At 36.0% G+C, this 15,414-nt stretch overlaps 1 protein-coding gene across 8 annotated transcripts in view; it reads right to left on the bottom strand.

Moving 5' to 3' along the window:
* LOC122034262 (CST complex subunit CTC1-like) overlaps positions 1 to 15,414 on the bottom strand; it is a 45,595-nt gene that overhangs the window by 23,144 nt on the left and 7,037 nt on the right. For 5 of the 8 annotated variants that reach the window (XM_042593433.1, XM_042593432.1, XM_042593431.1 and 2 more), the window contains 5 exons: positions 14,724 to 15,341; positions 14,570 to 14,661; positions 14,003 to 14,222; positions 13,658 to 13,775; positions 12,903 to 13,228 (listed from right to left, as the gene is read on the bottom strand). In XM_042593433.1, the coding sequence (XP_042449367.1) occupies positions 12,903 to 13,228; positions 13,658 to 13,775; positions 14,003 to 14,222; positions 14,570 to 14,661; positions 14,724 to 15,341 (1,374 nt within the window). Of the gene's footprint in view, positions 1 to 12,902; positions 13,229 to 13,657; positions 13,780 to 14,002; positions 14,223 to 14,569; positions 14,662 to 14,723; positions 15,342 to 15,414 lie in introns of those variants that run through there. The other 3 variants (XM_042593437.1, XM_042593438.1, XM_042593439.1) reach the window with 3 other exon arrangements.

A 15,414-nucleotide genomic window follows, 5' to 3' on the forward strand; every position in this document is an offset into this window, starting at 1 on the left:
AGAAGTTTCATCATGCATCATAAGCATTTATAAATCTTTTTTCTCCATGCATGACTTTTTCTAATAATGTGCCAAAGTCATAAGATAGAACTCGACACGCCTAAGGATTTTTAAATCTTCTTCGTACATTCTAAACATAAGTCTCTAACTAATTATCTTAATGCATGAGCCTATCCTAATCTTTAGTCACCTAGATAAGTTATCTATTAAATAAACTTATTGGCACACTCTATACCTTTTAAAATAGAGTTAGGATATTCCATCTCCTAGGTACCTAATAGCCTTTAAACTACTTCAAAGTGTCAATTATGTTATGGTTAAGTGAACTATTCTTCTAAAATTAGTTAACTAACCCAAAACTACCTAATAGCCTTTAAACTACTCCAAAGTGTCAATTATGTTATGGTTAAGTGAACTATTCTTCTAAAATTAGTTAACTAACCCAAAACTCATTTAGTATGATGGAATCACACTCTTGGCAATTCAATACATATTATCTCTTTTCGGGTTTTCTAAGTATTCATTAGGGATAATCTCTCTTGATATTTTCCTATGGACTCCTTTAAGTCTCTTAGAAGCCCTAGACTTGGTAGTTTCATCAAGGTGGTCTCTAGGAACACCTTCCCTTGCTAGCATGCTACCACTCCTAGTCCTAAAGGATTCTTGGGTTCTTATGACTTTATGTTATAGTCAAAGTGAACCTTATTGTAGGTGAAACAGTAACCTTAAACTTAAATTTGTATCCTAAACCACTCTAGAATCATTAGTTTCTTCCTACCTTCCTAGTCCTAAATCTACATTTGTAAAGTTATTTAGAAGTTTATTTAGGGTCTTCTCCTTACTTCTAGATTTTTCATATCTATTATGCAAAGGTCTAGAATGTTGGCGCTAGGTGCACAACATGTAACCCAGGATTTTGATATATGATTAAGGTTAAAATTAGGTTAGTTGTGATCTAACCAGTCGTTCAAAATTTACAGGTACAGTATACTTAACGGAAGTTAATGTTCTGGTTGTGCACCAGGCAGTGACTAAATCCTAGTAGATCTAGGCATCTAAGTCCTAATTGGGAAGTAAAGCATGAGTTAAGTCTTGGTTAGAGATCAAGCAAACAAAATTCCTAGTTGGAGGTTAGGCTAAGTGAAGCAAGTCCAAGTGATTAAGGCTTAACATACAAAATTCCTAGCAAGAGACTAGGTGAATCAAGTCCAAGTAATTAAGGATTGACATACAAAATTTTTAGCTGGAAGCTAGGTGAATCAAATCCAAGTGTGTGGAATCAGTCAGGAGTTGATTGCTTGGCACAAGTCCAAGTGGGTGGAATCAATGTTTTCAATAGCAGCGAAAAGCGCGCTATATAGTGCACTATCGCGCGCTACGATCAGCGAACGCTGCAGAGCATTCGCTGATTAGCGATTGTCCTGAATAGCCCACGCTATTCGGGACAATAGCATTGATAGCACACATAGCGTGCGCTATCGTGATCTAGCGGCCCATAGCAGGCGCTATAGTTGGTTACAAAATAGCTAGGGCAAAGGCAAAGGGGCAGAGGCAAACAGAATCATGACCTTTGAGAAGGTAGGGCAGAGGCGACAGATGATTGGCGACTAGCAACCTACGAGCGGCGAGCGGAGAGCGGCGACGGGCGATCGGCGAGCCGTGAGCGGTGAGCTACGAGCGACAACCTGTCAGCGGTGAGCGACGGTGAGGGATGACAATTGGAGGTCAACTTTTCTCCTTCCTTTCAATTTTCTTCGTTTGGTTTTTCCTTTTTGTTTTTCGTGTCTCAAAGGAGCAAAAGTGATTTCACGATATCCAGAAGTTAGGAATCTGGATCGATCTAGTGATCAATCCAGATCCTTGCTATTGTTCGAACAAAAAGGATCTTGATCGATCACTAGATCGATCCAGATGCCTTGGATTGATTCCCATTTTTTCTTATTTGTTTCTAATTAATTAATTATTTGTTTTGATGTTTTTTCTTTTGTTTTTCTAGGATTTTAATTATATATTTGGAATTTGCAATGTCTACGAATTTGTCAAAAAAAGATAAAAAAGATATTGGTAGGAAGTATTGTTATCAAAATGAGGGGGAAAAATCTATTCGGTGCAAATTTTGTCATCATATATCAAATAGAGGGATTACACGCTTGAAGCAACATTTAGCTCAAACTCATAAAGGGGTTGCACCTTGTGTTAGTATTTCGGATGATATTAAGTAAGAAATTAGAGAATCACTTGACAAAATTAGAGCATCTAAAAGCAAACAAACCAAATTGTTACGAGAGATTGGTGAGGGTCCCCAGAGTATGAGTGTGCAATCATCAAAAGTTGGAAGTGTAGGGGGAAATTCAATTGGATGTTCTAGTAGTGGTGAATCAAAAGGTAAAGATACTCTTCATGGGTTTGTTAGTTCGGAACCTAGAGAAACAACTCTAAATTCGACATATAAAAAAGATTTAATGTTGATGTGAAGCGTAGAGTTGGTCGTTTTATTTACTCTGTCGTATTTCCGTTTAATGTTGTGAATGATCCTTATTGGTTGCCTATGGTTTGAGGGTATCGCGGAAAATGGAAGAGGGTTCAAGTCTCCTTCATTGCATGAGTTAAGAACTTGGATATTTAAAGCTGAGGTTGATAGCATCAACCTAATATATGAGGAGCATAAAAAGGTATGGAAAAAATATGGATGCACTATTATGTCTGATGGTTGGACGGATGGGAAGACTAGAAGTTTGATTAATTTTTTGGTGAATAGTCCCGCCGGCACTTTCTTTTTTAAATCTATGGATGCATCAGCTTCTATTAAAAATGGGGAATTGATCTTTAAATATCTTGATGATGTTATTGATGAGGTAGGAGAGGAAAATATGATTCAAATTATCACGGATAATGCTTCGAATTGCATTAAGTCGAGGGAAAAAATTATGAAGACTAGACACAAAATTTAGTGGACACCTTATGCGGCGCATTGCATTGATCTAATGTTAGAGGATATTGCAAAGTTAAAGATTTTTTCTGACACAATTGAGCATGCTAAGATGATTGTGAAGTTGCTTTATGGTCATGGGACTATACTTTCTTTGATGAGAGTATACAAACGGTAAAGAAATTCTCTGTCCCGTTGTTACTCGCTTTGCTACTTCATTTCTCACTCTTCAAAGTATGTATAAGGTTAAAAGACCACTTGAACAAATGTTTACTTCATAAGATTGGGTTAGTTCACCAAATTAGGGAAAGGTCGTGAAGAGAATTATTGTTAATGATCCCAACGTTTTGCCACATGTTGCATTTTGTGTTATAAGCGTTGTTCCTCTTGTAAGTGTGTTAAGGGAAGTTGATTCGAAGGAGAGATCAACCGGATATATTTATGAACTTATGGATAAGGCAAAAGAGACAATAAAATTTAATTGTGGGGGAGTTGATAGAAACTACAAGTCCATTTGGAAAAAAAATTGATTCACGATGGACTCCACAACTTCATCATCCTCTACACGCGGTCAGGTACTATTTGAACCCGTAATTGTGTTATGAAGAAAGATTTTCTGATTATGATGAAGTTAGAGATGGATTGTATACTTGCATGGATAGGATGTTGTCTTCTGATAATCGTCTTAAAGCGAACATCCAATTAGACTTGTATAACAAAGATGAAGGAGAATTTGGAACTCCAATAGCAAACCGAACAAGAATGTTGCAAACACCGGGTAAAATTTTCTTCTTGTAACCGTTCTTGTAAAATTATATACATTCTTGTAATTTTCTTTATGTTATTACTTATTAGTCTCGTGATGGAAACATTTTGGAAGTAAGACACCCGAGCTTACTGCGTTTGTAATTCGAGTGTTTAGTCTCACTTATAGTGCTTCGGAATGTAAAAGAAATTGGAGCACTTTTGAATCGGTGAATATTCTAAGTTTCTAACTCTACTTGAATTTTAATTGTTTTATAATTTCATATCATTATTTAATTTTTTATATATGTTTTCTTTTTTGTAATATTAGATTCATACAAAAAAGAGAAATAGGCTTGAACATGCGAAGTTGATTGTGTTGGTGTTTATGAAATAAAACTTCAAACTTAGGGAGAGAAGCATTAGGAGGAGAGACAAGATTAATCTCATTGTAGTTGATGAAATTGATTCGGATGATGAATGGATAACTAAGAAAGAAAGTCCAGTCCTCTCGTAACTACTAAATGACTTGAAGATGATGAATTATTTGAAAGTGATGCTATTGTGAGTGTGTTGTCGGCTATCTTTGAAAGTCTTTTCTACTCAGATAAGCGAGTCGAAGATATTGAGGATATAGTTGAAGTTCTTCTACGAATTCAAAAAAAAGAGTTGTTGAAAATTCAAGTAAGCATATGCACATTATTTACTTATATCTACTTCACCTATAATTGATTCTTAAATGTCGTATCTCTTATATAATAGGTGGAAGCAAAGACAAACAAGCAAGGTTGAGTCTTGTTGATGTGGAAGATAATCATCTTGACGCTGAAAATTATGGTGGAATAATTCCAACAACTTTTGATAGTAGAAATTTTTCAATCATAGACACTATTGATGATGATAGTGATGTAGAGTTGGATGATACTGATTATTTTTAGATTATGTTGTTTTAATTATAAAACTTTTTAAATTGTTGTTCTTGGATATTTTGACATGTAATGAATTATTATGATTAATTTTAGGTTATATTATTTTTATTTTACTTATATAAGTATATTTTGTTTTTTTTAATTTAAAAATTAGTGTGCACGAAAAGCTTGTGAATTGTGATATGTGCTTCGCTATTTAGCCTACGCGATGACAAGACAAAAATGCTATGAACCAACGCTACGTTATTTAAAACACTAGGTGGAATCAACTTGGCAAAACCGAACTAGATCGATCAAATCTAGTCAAGTGCGAGTAGCTTTATACTTTATATCATACTCATTAAGTGTAACAATTGCAGGGAAGCATGCTCGACGATTCCAGGCAATTGGATGGTGTTCCGGGGCAATTGGCTAGTTGTTAACTTTCGATGAAGGGATTTCAAAGGGTCCATGTGATAGGAATATACTGGCGACGAAGAATCTTCTAAGCAACTGAGAAGATGAAGTTATCGGCAACCCGAGCTAGTTGGGTTAAGATCTACAGATGACCGAGAAGGGTTCAAACCGAGAAGTCAAAGTTAATGTTATCTACCGACAGTGTTCTAAAACTTGCCCTAGGTGGCCACCTAGGTGTTACCCATCCGCCACCCGCGCAAGAAACCTACAAGGATGGTGACCTAGGTGGCCCAGCCGCTTAGGTGGCCCTCGACGGATCTCAACGGCCCTCGATGGCCTCAACGGCCTTTGGCATCAATAATTTTGAGCTTTTAATTTAAAGAGCATATTTGTCCGACCAATAAATCATTAAATTTATAATCCCTAAATTACTTGTTTGTCTGCATCTGCTCTTCGTCTGCTCTCATCGTCTCATCGTCGCGGATTCGTCGCTTCATTGATTCTAATAAGTTTTATTTATTTTGTTATTTATTTTTTGTTTCGTCTACTCATCATCACGGGGCGTCTCCTATGGCGTCGAACGTGTCCTGCGACGCATCTGCAACCATCCGAAGAGTCCGTAGCAAAAGCGTCACAGGACGTGTCCGACGACGTCTCGCAATGCTTCCGAATGCGCTGAATGTGTCCTGCAACTCTTCCGGCGTTGCCGGAAGTGACGCCAGCCTTCGTCAGACGTGACGCTTCCGCGCGGCGCCGAACGCCTCTCACAACGCGTCCAATGGCATCCGATGGTTTTGTCACGAGTTCATGTCTTATGCATAAATATTTTAAGGATTTAATTAAATCAAACAACTCCCAAATGGGATAGTTTCAATAATAGGATTCCATAAAACCTAATTAAATTATCCCAATTAAATATATAAAAAATATATTTAAAATTTAATTTAAAAAAATATTAATTTATATAAAACAAATTTAGATATATATAAAAAATTTTAAATTTAAAAATTATAATAAATATTAGTAATTTATATAAAACAGTTTTAAATATATAAAAAATATATTTAAAATTTAAAAAATTCTAATAAATATTATTAATTTATATAAAACAGTTTTAAATATATTTAAAATTTAAAAATTCTAATAAATATTATTAATTTATATAAATCAGATTTAAATATATAAAAATATATTTCAAATTCAATTTTTTAATAAATATCAAATAAATTTTATTAATTAGATTAAAATATATCAAAAATATATTTGATTATTCTATTAATACTATTTTGTACCGTATAATTATATTTTATATATAATTTTTTTATATAATTTTTTTCTTAGAATTGTTAATAATTCCAAAGTTCCTGAATTTATTCTTAAATTACTTTTCAGGTTATCACAACGCAAATAATCCATCTTCGACAGCACACTCAACCCGAATCTGAGATTCTTAGAAGAAAGTCAAATAACTTCGAATGAAAATTTGGAAGGTTGATTTATCCTAAAAATCTTGACAAAATTAAATGCAAGTTGTGTAGAAAAATAATGTCGAGAGGAGTGTATAGGATCAAGGAGCACATTGAAAATATACCTGAAAATATATCAGATTGTCGAAAAGCATCTCAAGAAAATAAAAATAAATGCAAGAGGGCTATTTTAGAAGGGAGGAACGGAAAGAAGAACAAAATTGTAGAGCAGGGATGACTATTTCTCAAGATGAAGAAGAAGGTTCTGAAATTGAAGGGATGGATGAAATTAAAAAACTCTTCCACTTGGCCCCATAGATAGATATGCATCAGTAATTGCTCTAGAAAATGTAGGTTCAAGTGGGAGTAAAAGTTCTTCGCCAAAAAAATATAAATGAGTAGAGTTGTAAACGAGTCGAGCCGAGCCTTGGGGTGTTCAAGCTTATTTGATAAAGTAACCGAGCCAAGCCAACCCGAGCTTAAAATGAACCAAGCATTTGAAATGATTGTTCAAGCTTGGTTTATTTTTTATGAGTTTGAGCTTGTTTGAAGCTTTACTTGAGCTTGGTTCGTTTAGATGTTATCGAGCTCTCAATTTAAGCTTGGTTTAAGCTTGGTTTGTTTAGATGTTATCGATCTCTCAATTTAAGTCTGTTTGATTGTTTGAAATTTTTAGTTATTTGATTGGTTAATTCAAACTTATTTGTTTAGTTTATTTTATTTTATTTTATTACTTATTTAACATATTGATAAAAGCTTTTATTAATGAATATGATTCGTGAACATTGTTCACGAACGTTGACGAGCTGAACACATGTGTTCAAGCTTGTTTGTTTAGTTTAACGAGCTATTTAAGCTTATTTGTTTAATTAATCTTGTGTATATTGAACGAACATAAACAAGCTCTTATCGAGCCGAATACCAAGCTTGTTCACTCTTTTTAAAGAAAGAACTCAACAAGTTCAATAATATGTTGGGAGATAGATTTATGAAAATGGAATCCCATTCAATGTTGTTGATAATGATAGCTTTAAGCAACTAATAGAGGCAATGGGTCAATTTAGACTAGGATTAAAGCCTCCAACTCAATATCAATTTAGGAAGCCACTGTTGAAAGCCAAAGTTGAAAGAACAAAGCAACTGCTGAAGAAACATGAAAAGAATGGGCAAAGAATGGGTACTCGATCATGACAGATGCATATAATGATAGAAAAAGAAGAAGCATATTAAATTTGTGTGTTAATTGCAAAGAGGGTACTACGATTTTAGAGTATAAAGAGTCTTCAGATGAGGCACATACAACTGAGCTTATTTTTTAGTATTGACGAGTGTGTTGAACAAGTAGGAGCTCAGAATATTATTCAGATTATAACAGACAATGACACCAACAATATGGCTGCTGCTAAATTGATGAGAGAAAAATGACCTAGGATCTTTTGGAATTTATGTGCAACTCACACTGTTAATCTCATACTTGAAAGTATTGGCAAACTTCCACAATATAAAAAGGTTATTGAGTAAGTCAAGTCTTTTACCATTTTCATTTATGCTCAACAAAAAACTTTGTCATTGATGAGAAGTTCACGAAGAAGAGAGGCATAGTCCGGTCAGGAGTTACCAGGTTTGCATCAAATTTCCTCGTATTGCAAAGTTTGATTGAAAAAAAATCTAGTTTAAGGATCATGTTTACAAGTGATACGTGGGAGACATACAAATAGTCAAAAATAAAGGGAAATTGGCTTACCCTACTTAGATGAGATGAGTTTTTGGAATGGTGCGACGTTTTGTTTGAAAATATTTGCTCCTTTAGTGAGGGTTCTTCGATTGGTAGATGGAGATAAAAAGTCATGCATAGGGTTTCTATATGGGGAGCTTCTCCAAGCTAAAGAAGATATTAAGGTGGCCCTGACGAAATCAAATTATCAGCCTATCATAGTGATTATTGAGTCAAAAATAAAAGATATGGGATACTCTATTACGATAATCACCTCTATGTCCCTAATCAAGAAGAACTGCGAAATAAAATTCTAGATGTAGCCCATGGAACACCTTATGTAATGCATCCGAGTTCCACCAAGATGTACCAAGATATAAAGGAACGCTTTTGGTGATCTGGAATGAAAAGAAATGTTGCTAGATATGTCAGTAGCTGTCTGACTTGTCAACGGGTTAAGACAGAACATCAGAGACCAAGCGGAGTTCTACAGCCTATCCAGATCCCAGAGTGAAAGTGAGAGGATATATTTATGGATTTTATAGTAGGGTTACCCAGAACCACGAATGGTTACGACGTTATCTGGGTAATAGTGGACAGATTGACTAAGTCTGCTCATTTTCTAGCTATCAGAATATCCTACTCTATTAAACAGCTAGCGCAATTGTACATTAAAGAGGTCATCAGATTACATGAGTTCCCAAAACCATAATTTCTGATAGAGATGGTCGTTTTACTTCACACTTCTGGGAGTGTGTTCAGAGAGCTCTTGGCACTAAGCTGCGGTTTAGCACTGTATTTCATCCTCAAACTGACGGGACAGAACGAGTGAACGAAGTTTTGGAGGATATGCTACGGGCTTGTGCCTTAGATTTCAAAGGGAGCTGGTGTCGATACCTATGATTAGCAAAATTCGCATACAACAACAGCTATCAAGCTACTATTGGAATGGCACCCTACGAGGCTTTATATGGGAGGAGATGTAGATCTCCTATCTGTTGGTATGAAGGTGGTGAAAAGAAAAAAATGGGACTCTAAACAGACCTTATCAAGGACACCACCAAAGTCATTCAGAACATTTGCCAAAGAATAGAAACTGCTCCGAGCCGACAGAAGAGCTATGCGGATGTGCGTCGAAGACCGCTGGAATTTGAAGTTGGGGACTTAGTGTTCCTCAAAGTATCTCCTATGAAAGGAGTAATGTGGTTTGGAAAGAAAGGAAAATTGAGTCCACGTTATGTGGGACCATACCTGATCACTAGAAGGGTGGGCAAGGTAGCTTATGAGTTGGAACTATCTCAGGAAATGTCAGCCATCCATAATGTATTCCATGTCTCAATGCTAAAGAAGCATGTTCCCAAAGTAAATCAAGTGATTGAGCCACCAATGGTACAAGTTCAAGAGGATCTCAGTTATGAAACTCGACCTATTTAGATAATAGATCGAGAAATTAAGAAGCTGAGGAACAAGGAGATACCATTAGTAAAAGTGATGTGGCAAAGTCAATGGTATGAAGAGGCAACATGGGAACTCGAGGACGATATGAGACAGAAGTATCCACACTTGTTTTAAGTTTGAGGATAAACTTTTTATAAGTTATGGGGACTGTAACACCCGTAAATTTTATATTCCAAAAGAGAAAAAAGAAATAGAAGAAAAGAAAAGAAATAAACATATTTTCATAAATGGCCTGGGCTAGGATTGAACCCTAGACATCTTACTTGAGATTTGTTTAAGTAGCCATTAGGTGATGGTAAAGCATCACATTAGCAATAGGAAATAATTCCTTATATGTAGGTTATGTGGGAAGAGATGCTTCAACTTCCACTTAGTATAAAAGGGAATGGAAGAGACCAAAACCTAAAATCTTTTCATTTCCTCTTCTCCTTTAGCCGAAATTTCTTCCTCTTCCCTTCAAATTTCGACCAAGAACCTTAGGGTTCCATCCTTTGAAGCTTTTCAAGAGGAGAATCTAAGAGGAGGATTTTCTTCCGGGGATTAGTACGCGGGTGAAGAGAAATCCGGAGGCCAAGGCATACAAGGAAGGCTTATTCTCCCAAAACCCTAGTGGTATAATTGTAGGAAATAGTGAAAGGACGTAAGTATCTCTCACCTGCAGTATAAGTTGCTTCGATGTTACATATATTGATACGTTTTAAGCATGTAAAGGAAGATGCATGTTATGCGATGTTTATTTCATGTTAAGAAAAGATAGATGCTATGATATATAACATGCCCTCCAAGTTAAGAAAAGATAGATGCATGTCACATTTTGGAGCATTGCTCCACAAGTTAGATGTCTTAGGATATTAACCCTGATCTCAGCAAATTTTCCTATCCTAATTGACCATAATACTATGTTATCGTAATCTAGTCTCATGATTAGTTGGCTACTATAAGTTTTACATACCACATTTGCATATAATAGGAAGTGAAGCCCAAAGTTCAATATAAAGCATTACACTATTCTACAATTTTGCATACCTAAATCCCTTTATTTCTTTTCTCATGGCTGTAGCCTTCTCTGATCTCATTCTAGGAGACTGTTGTAATTTGTGTACCAGACATGACCTCTCTTCGCCAATAATGTGGCAGCTAATAGCATATTGTGTTGTCATCAACGGATTCCTCAAAAGCCAAAACAGGCTAATAGAAACCCGATTGCTGTCAAAAGTCGACTCCTCAAACCATTCCACTTCTGTCCCACAAGTGTAGTGTAACCTGGCCTAAAAGCATGTGCCATCCTATCTGTATCAACCCAATGATTTACAGGATCATTGTTAAGCAACACGTGGCAGCAAATGCATGTGTCGATGTATGAAGTGCCCATAGGCTGCACATTTTAATCCAATTGAACACTTTCTACATCTTCACAACTAAAAGCTATATTCTTCTTCCACCTCCTAACATAATCGATGAAAAAATTTTAGTTACCTAACACATTGCCTTCCTTGGGCATATTTAACTAGCCCATGTATGACTTCTGAGTAAATATAATTTCTTCATTTTCTTATTCACAGATGTAATGGAGTGCGGTGCATTTTAAACTGGAAGCCTTAAATGAAAATTATCTTTTCTAAATATCCCAATGGTTTGAGTTCAAAGTATTCGAATTGTGTTCTATGAAATTCGTCCATCCATTAAATTTTTGCTATTAACTTCAGCTGGTTGCATTGGAATAAATAGTTGTGGGGACTTGATGATCCAGTCTAGTCCTTGTAAACTAGATGTAGAGTATCATCGTCCAGGTAAGGCTCAAACCCCATGGCTAGTTAGGGAATCAACAACTCCTTGGACTTCATAAGCAAATCCGACATTAGGAGTATTAGAAAGCCGGCCAACCAGTCCTCTGGTGATTAAGAGATTTTGCCTCGCCATTCTACCATCGTTCATATCCTCGTGTGAGGATAGAAATATGGATATTTCTGTAAAAATCTCCAATAGTTAGCATTATATCAGGAATAACATAGACAAGTTGACTTCCTTGTGTCATATCAACTTCCATTGTGGCAAGGATAGCTTGGTCACCAAGCCATCGATTATCCCGGAAGATGACTAGGGCCATGGTGCCTTCTTGTCGATGGAGAGCTTGTATGCGTAATTGTAAAACACCTAGATGGATGTACTGCATATGGCTTCTTTGTAGGTGGTTGAAGCTTTCTTCCCGAATGAAGCTTCTATCAAGCTGGCCTCCGTCAATAATGAGTACAGCTTCCTACGATCTATGAACATACACTCGGTGGTGTACATCATCGCGTCGAGAATGATATAGGGCTTCAGCAAGGACTATAGCAGCTCGTTCCTGCATGAATAAACGTAATTGTACCTGGGGATCTAGTTGTTGCTCTAAAGTGTATTGTGAGCTTGGTTGACCAATGAGCTGTCTCCGTAATCTCCCAGTTGCCCGTTGGAGATTATACATTCTTCGTTGATTCCGCCTATATTCTCTTATTTGATCTTCGAATAAGGGTGTTGTTTGCACTGGTGTTGATACAGTCTCCGTTTTGGTGGCCATTAATTTTTTAATTTAGCCTGTTCTTCTTTAAGCACCTTGTAAGGATCCTTAAAGACCCTTAGCTTTCCTTTACCTTCCTTAGGCTTGTCTGTTGCGCCTAAAGATAAGTTGTTCAATTTTTCTACCAAGTCGTCGGATATAGAGGTGGTCTGGACTCCTTTCTTTGTTTGTTCTATAATAAACTTAAGGTCAGATTGTATATCTTTTAGGGCTTCTGCTATCTGAACCAAGAGTTGTATTTGTGTATTATTTTGCTTAAATATTTTAAATCTTTTTTGCAAGGATGGCATATGGCCAGCATATGCAATGCTTGCATCTATAAAAAATTTGCAAGAGATTGCACATGATTCGTACGAGTTCCTATTGGACCCATATAATAAGAGGTGCGACTATTTGAGATAATATTTCTTCCAAATTGAATACTAAATAACATAAGTATTGCCTAAAAGTGTACAGCCTAGATTTACACTGGTACTAAGTATTACAAAGAGATGGACAAGCAATAACATTAAATAAATGAAACTTAAATGAACGGGATGCACATTGCCAATTAGATTGAATAGATGTGGGACTTTGCATATCAATGGAAAAATATCAGTAAATAAATTGCAGAAAATCAGTATGAATGCTATGCTGTCTAGATTAGTGAAACTGTTAACAAATTTATATTCGGAAAAATGATTACTACAGGAAGTGTAAGAGAACTGACAAGTGTTGGTGCATGGCATGCATTGTTGATGATGGACCTCAGAAGTTTTTCTTCTGCATTACTGAAAACCTGATCCGAGTCAATCGAAAATGATAAGTCTACACAGGACAAGTCAGGAGCAGCACCATGATTTCTAACGATGATCCTCTGATGCTTTTTAAGCATCTCGTATAGAAGGTACTCAGTAGTACGCTGAGAATATTTCTTTTCAGGCCCTCTTACTATCTTACCACTACTAAAAATCATTTGACTTGATTCATGTAGCAGAAGCAATGTCTCAGCTCGAGCATAATCAGCCCAGCAATAACATAAGGATGATCCATCCTCTGTACAGATAGACAAATATTCAGTAGAATATTGGAAACTAATTCACTACAATTTACTGTATATCCAGCATGTAAAGCATATACTAACCCCTGTAATGCATGTTCGTCCTTGAAATCTAAGGAAAAAAAATATGATGAAGGCTCACACAATTGTTACAGCAATGCAATAGTTTGCAACATTACCTAGCAACTGATCAATTCTAGTAAGTGATACCATGCAAAACATCCAGAGAAAGTGGCATTACCTAGATTAATCTAAGGCTAGAAGATTGTACCCATTTCCAACATCCAAGTTACATAAGAAGGATTTTTCAGAAATTAACAAGAGATGTAAACCTAGCATACATGAATGATAGTAAAGAAAGGAATAAGTTGCTATTTCTATTATCAAAAATACATGATGATTGGAAAAGGCTCAATGCATCTCACCTACTAGAAAGCCAAGTAGAGGGATACTTGCTGTTGTTATTTTGGGATAGCCTACAGGTTGCGACATTACAGGTCCATGTGTCTGGTTCTCCAGTACCAAAGTAATGATACACACAGCCTGCCTTCGAACAAGGAGAAAAGAACACGTGGGCACAAAAACGGCACCAAGGTCCAAAAGAGTCAAGACTCAGGAGCATTATGTTAGTCTCTAAAAGCATGAATGGCATACAGAGGGAAGTAGCAAGAAACAAAACCAATGAAAATTTCTAGTCAAAAGGTGTCAAACCCTATAAGCTATAAAATTGACACCAAATTGTACAAGCACTATAACTGTTGTTTAATTACCCTGCAGTTAAGGTGGATGAGATCACAGTCAGTGCACTGCAGCACATTTGAGATCAAACACGACGATGATTTGGTATTTATTAATACTTCGTATGGAATATTCCGTCTGGACTCTTGAATCAAACCTTCAACATTAACCAGAGGGCAAATTTCCTTCACGGTGTTAACCACAATAAATGACATTGGGGTCAACATCAATTCTTTTGTCTGACTTGAATTTCTGCAGATAGGTAGAATTACAGAATTATTTTTTTGTTCTTATTATACTTGTAGGGAAGGGTCACAAATATAAGTGAAGATACTATGCTGATAAATCATACACTCTTAATTGAGAAAAATAAGATCTTAGGTAAAAAACCAGAAAATTTGATGATAATCTGGTATTTAAAAAGTCACACAGTTCAGAAAGCCACCACTTTAGGGTAGATAGGTCACTACTAGACGATCCATAATGATGATGGATAAGCACCATGGAAAGCAACAATAAAAATTCCAATTTGAATACCATAGCTTATGAATGGCCTTCCAGCATAATAATTGAACAATAAATTCTATGAGTAAACTTACTGAGTCAGCAGGACCTTGTGGAAGGTTGCATTCACTGCATGACCTAATCCAATAGGATAAGCATATCTGCTTATGCTACCACGAATCCGCACCTGAGATTAAAATAACTATCACTACCAGCCACATCAATGATGAGAATGTGACAAGAAATTACCGTATGGCAATCATCATTTACAAGCATACAGACTTCACATGTACTCCAGTGTTCACAAACTGTGAAACTAGAGCATGCACATTTAGGTTTGAAGTCATAGATGGAAATACTCTCAATATTTCCACTTAACGATAGCAGATTTCCTTGAGGCAATTCATTGGCTGGAATAAGAATTCCAGACGTAAGAGCAGCCTGAGCCATCATTTGTTGGATGCATGATGACACAGTTGTTATTTTATCCAAAGAAGGAAAAATACTGTGAAAACTCTTCAGCAAGGACTCCAATTCTTCCAATTGATTGATTGCCTCACTATACATATGCAGATGAACATCAGAAAGTCCATGAGTTTCATCATTCAAATGTAGGAATGTTTGCCCAGGTTGACAAAAATTTTCAGTTAAACATTTATCATTTCTCACTGAAGAAACACAAGAACAAACATGTTGAGATTGCCCATTCTGATGCTTTCCTTCGTCAAATAGTATAGAAAGCCTCCAGATAATTGATTCAGAGATTACAAGGGGCTTTACTTGTGTTATATGCTTACAGGCTTTTGATTTGCAGTCAAGACCCTTTCCTGAGCACTTCAGAAGATAATATGATCCTACACGAAGCATCTGGAATGCAAATTGAAAAGTCAGTTCACTTATCAAATTCATCTCTTCATGAAAGTAGAAAATATTGTTGTGC

This window comes from Zingiber officinale, chromosome 11B (assembly GCF_018446385.1).
Source record: "Zingiber officinale cultivar Zhangliang chromosome 11B, Zo_v1.1, whole genome shotgun sequence".
Lineage (NCBI taxonomy): Eukaryota > Viridiplantae > Streptophyta > Magnoliopsida > Zingiberales > Zingiberaceae > Zingiber > Zingiber officinale.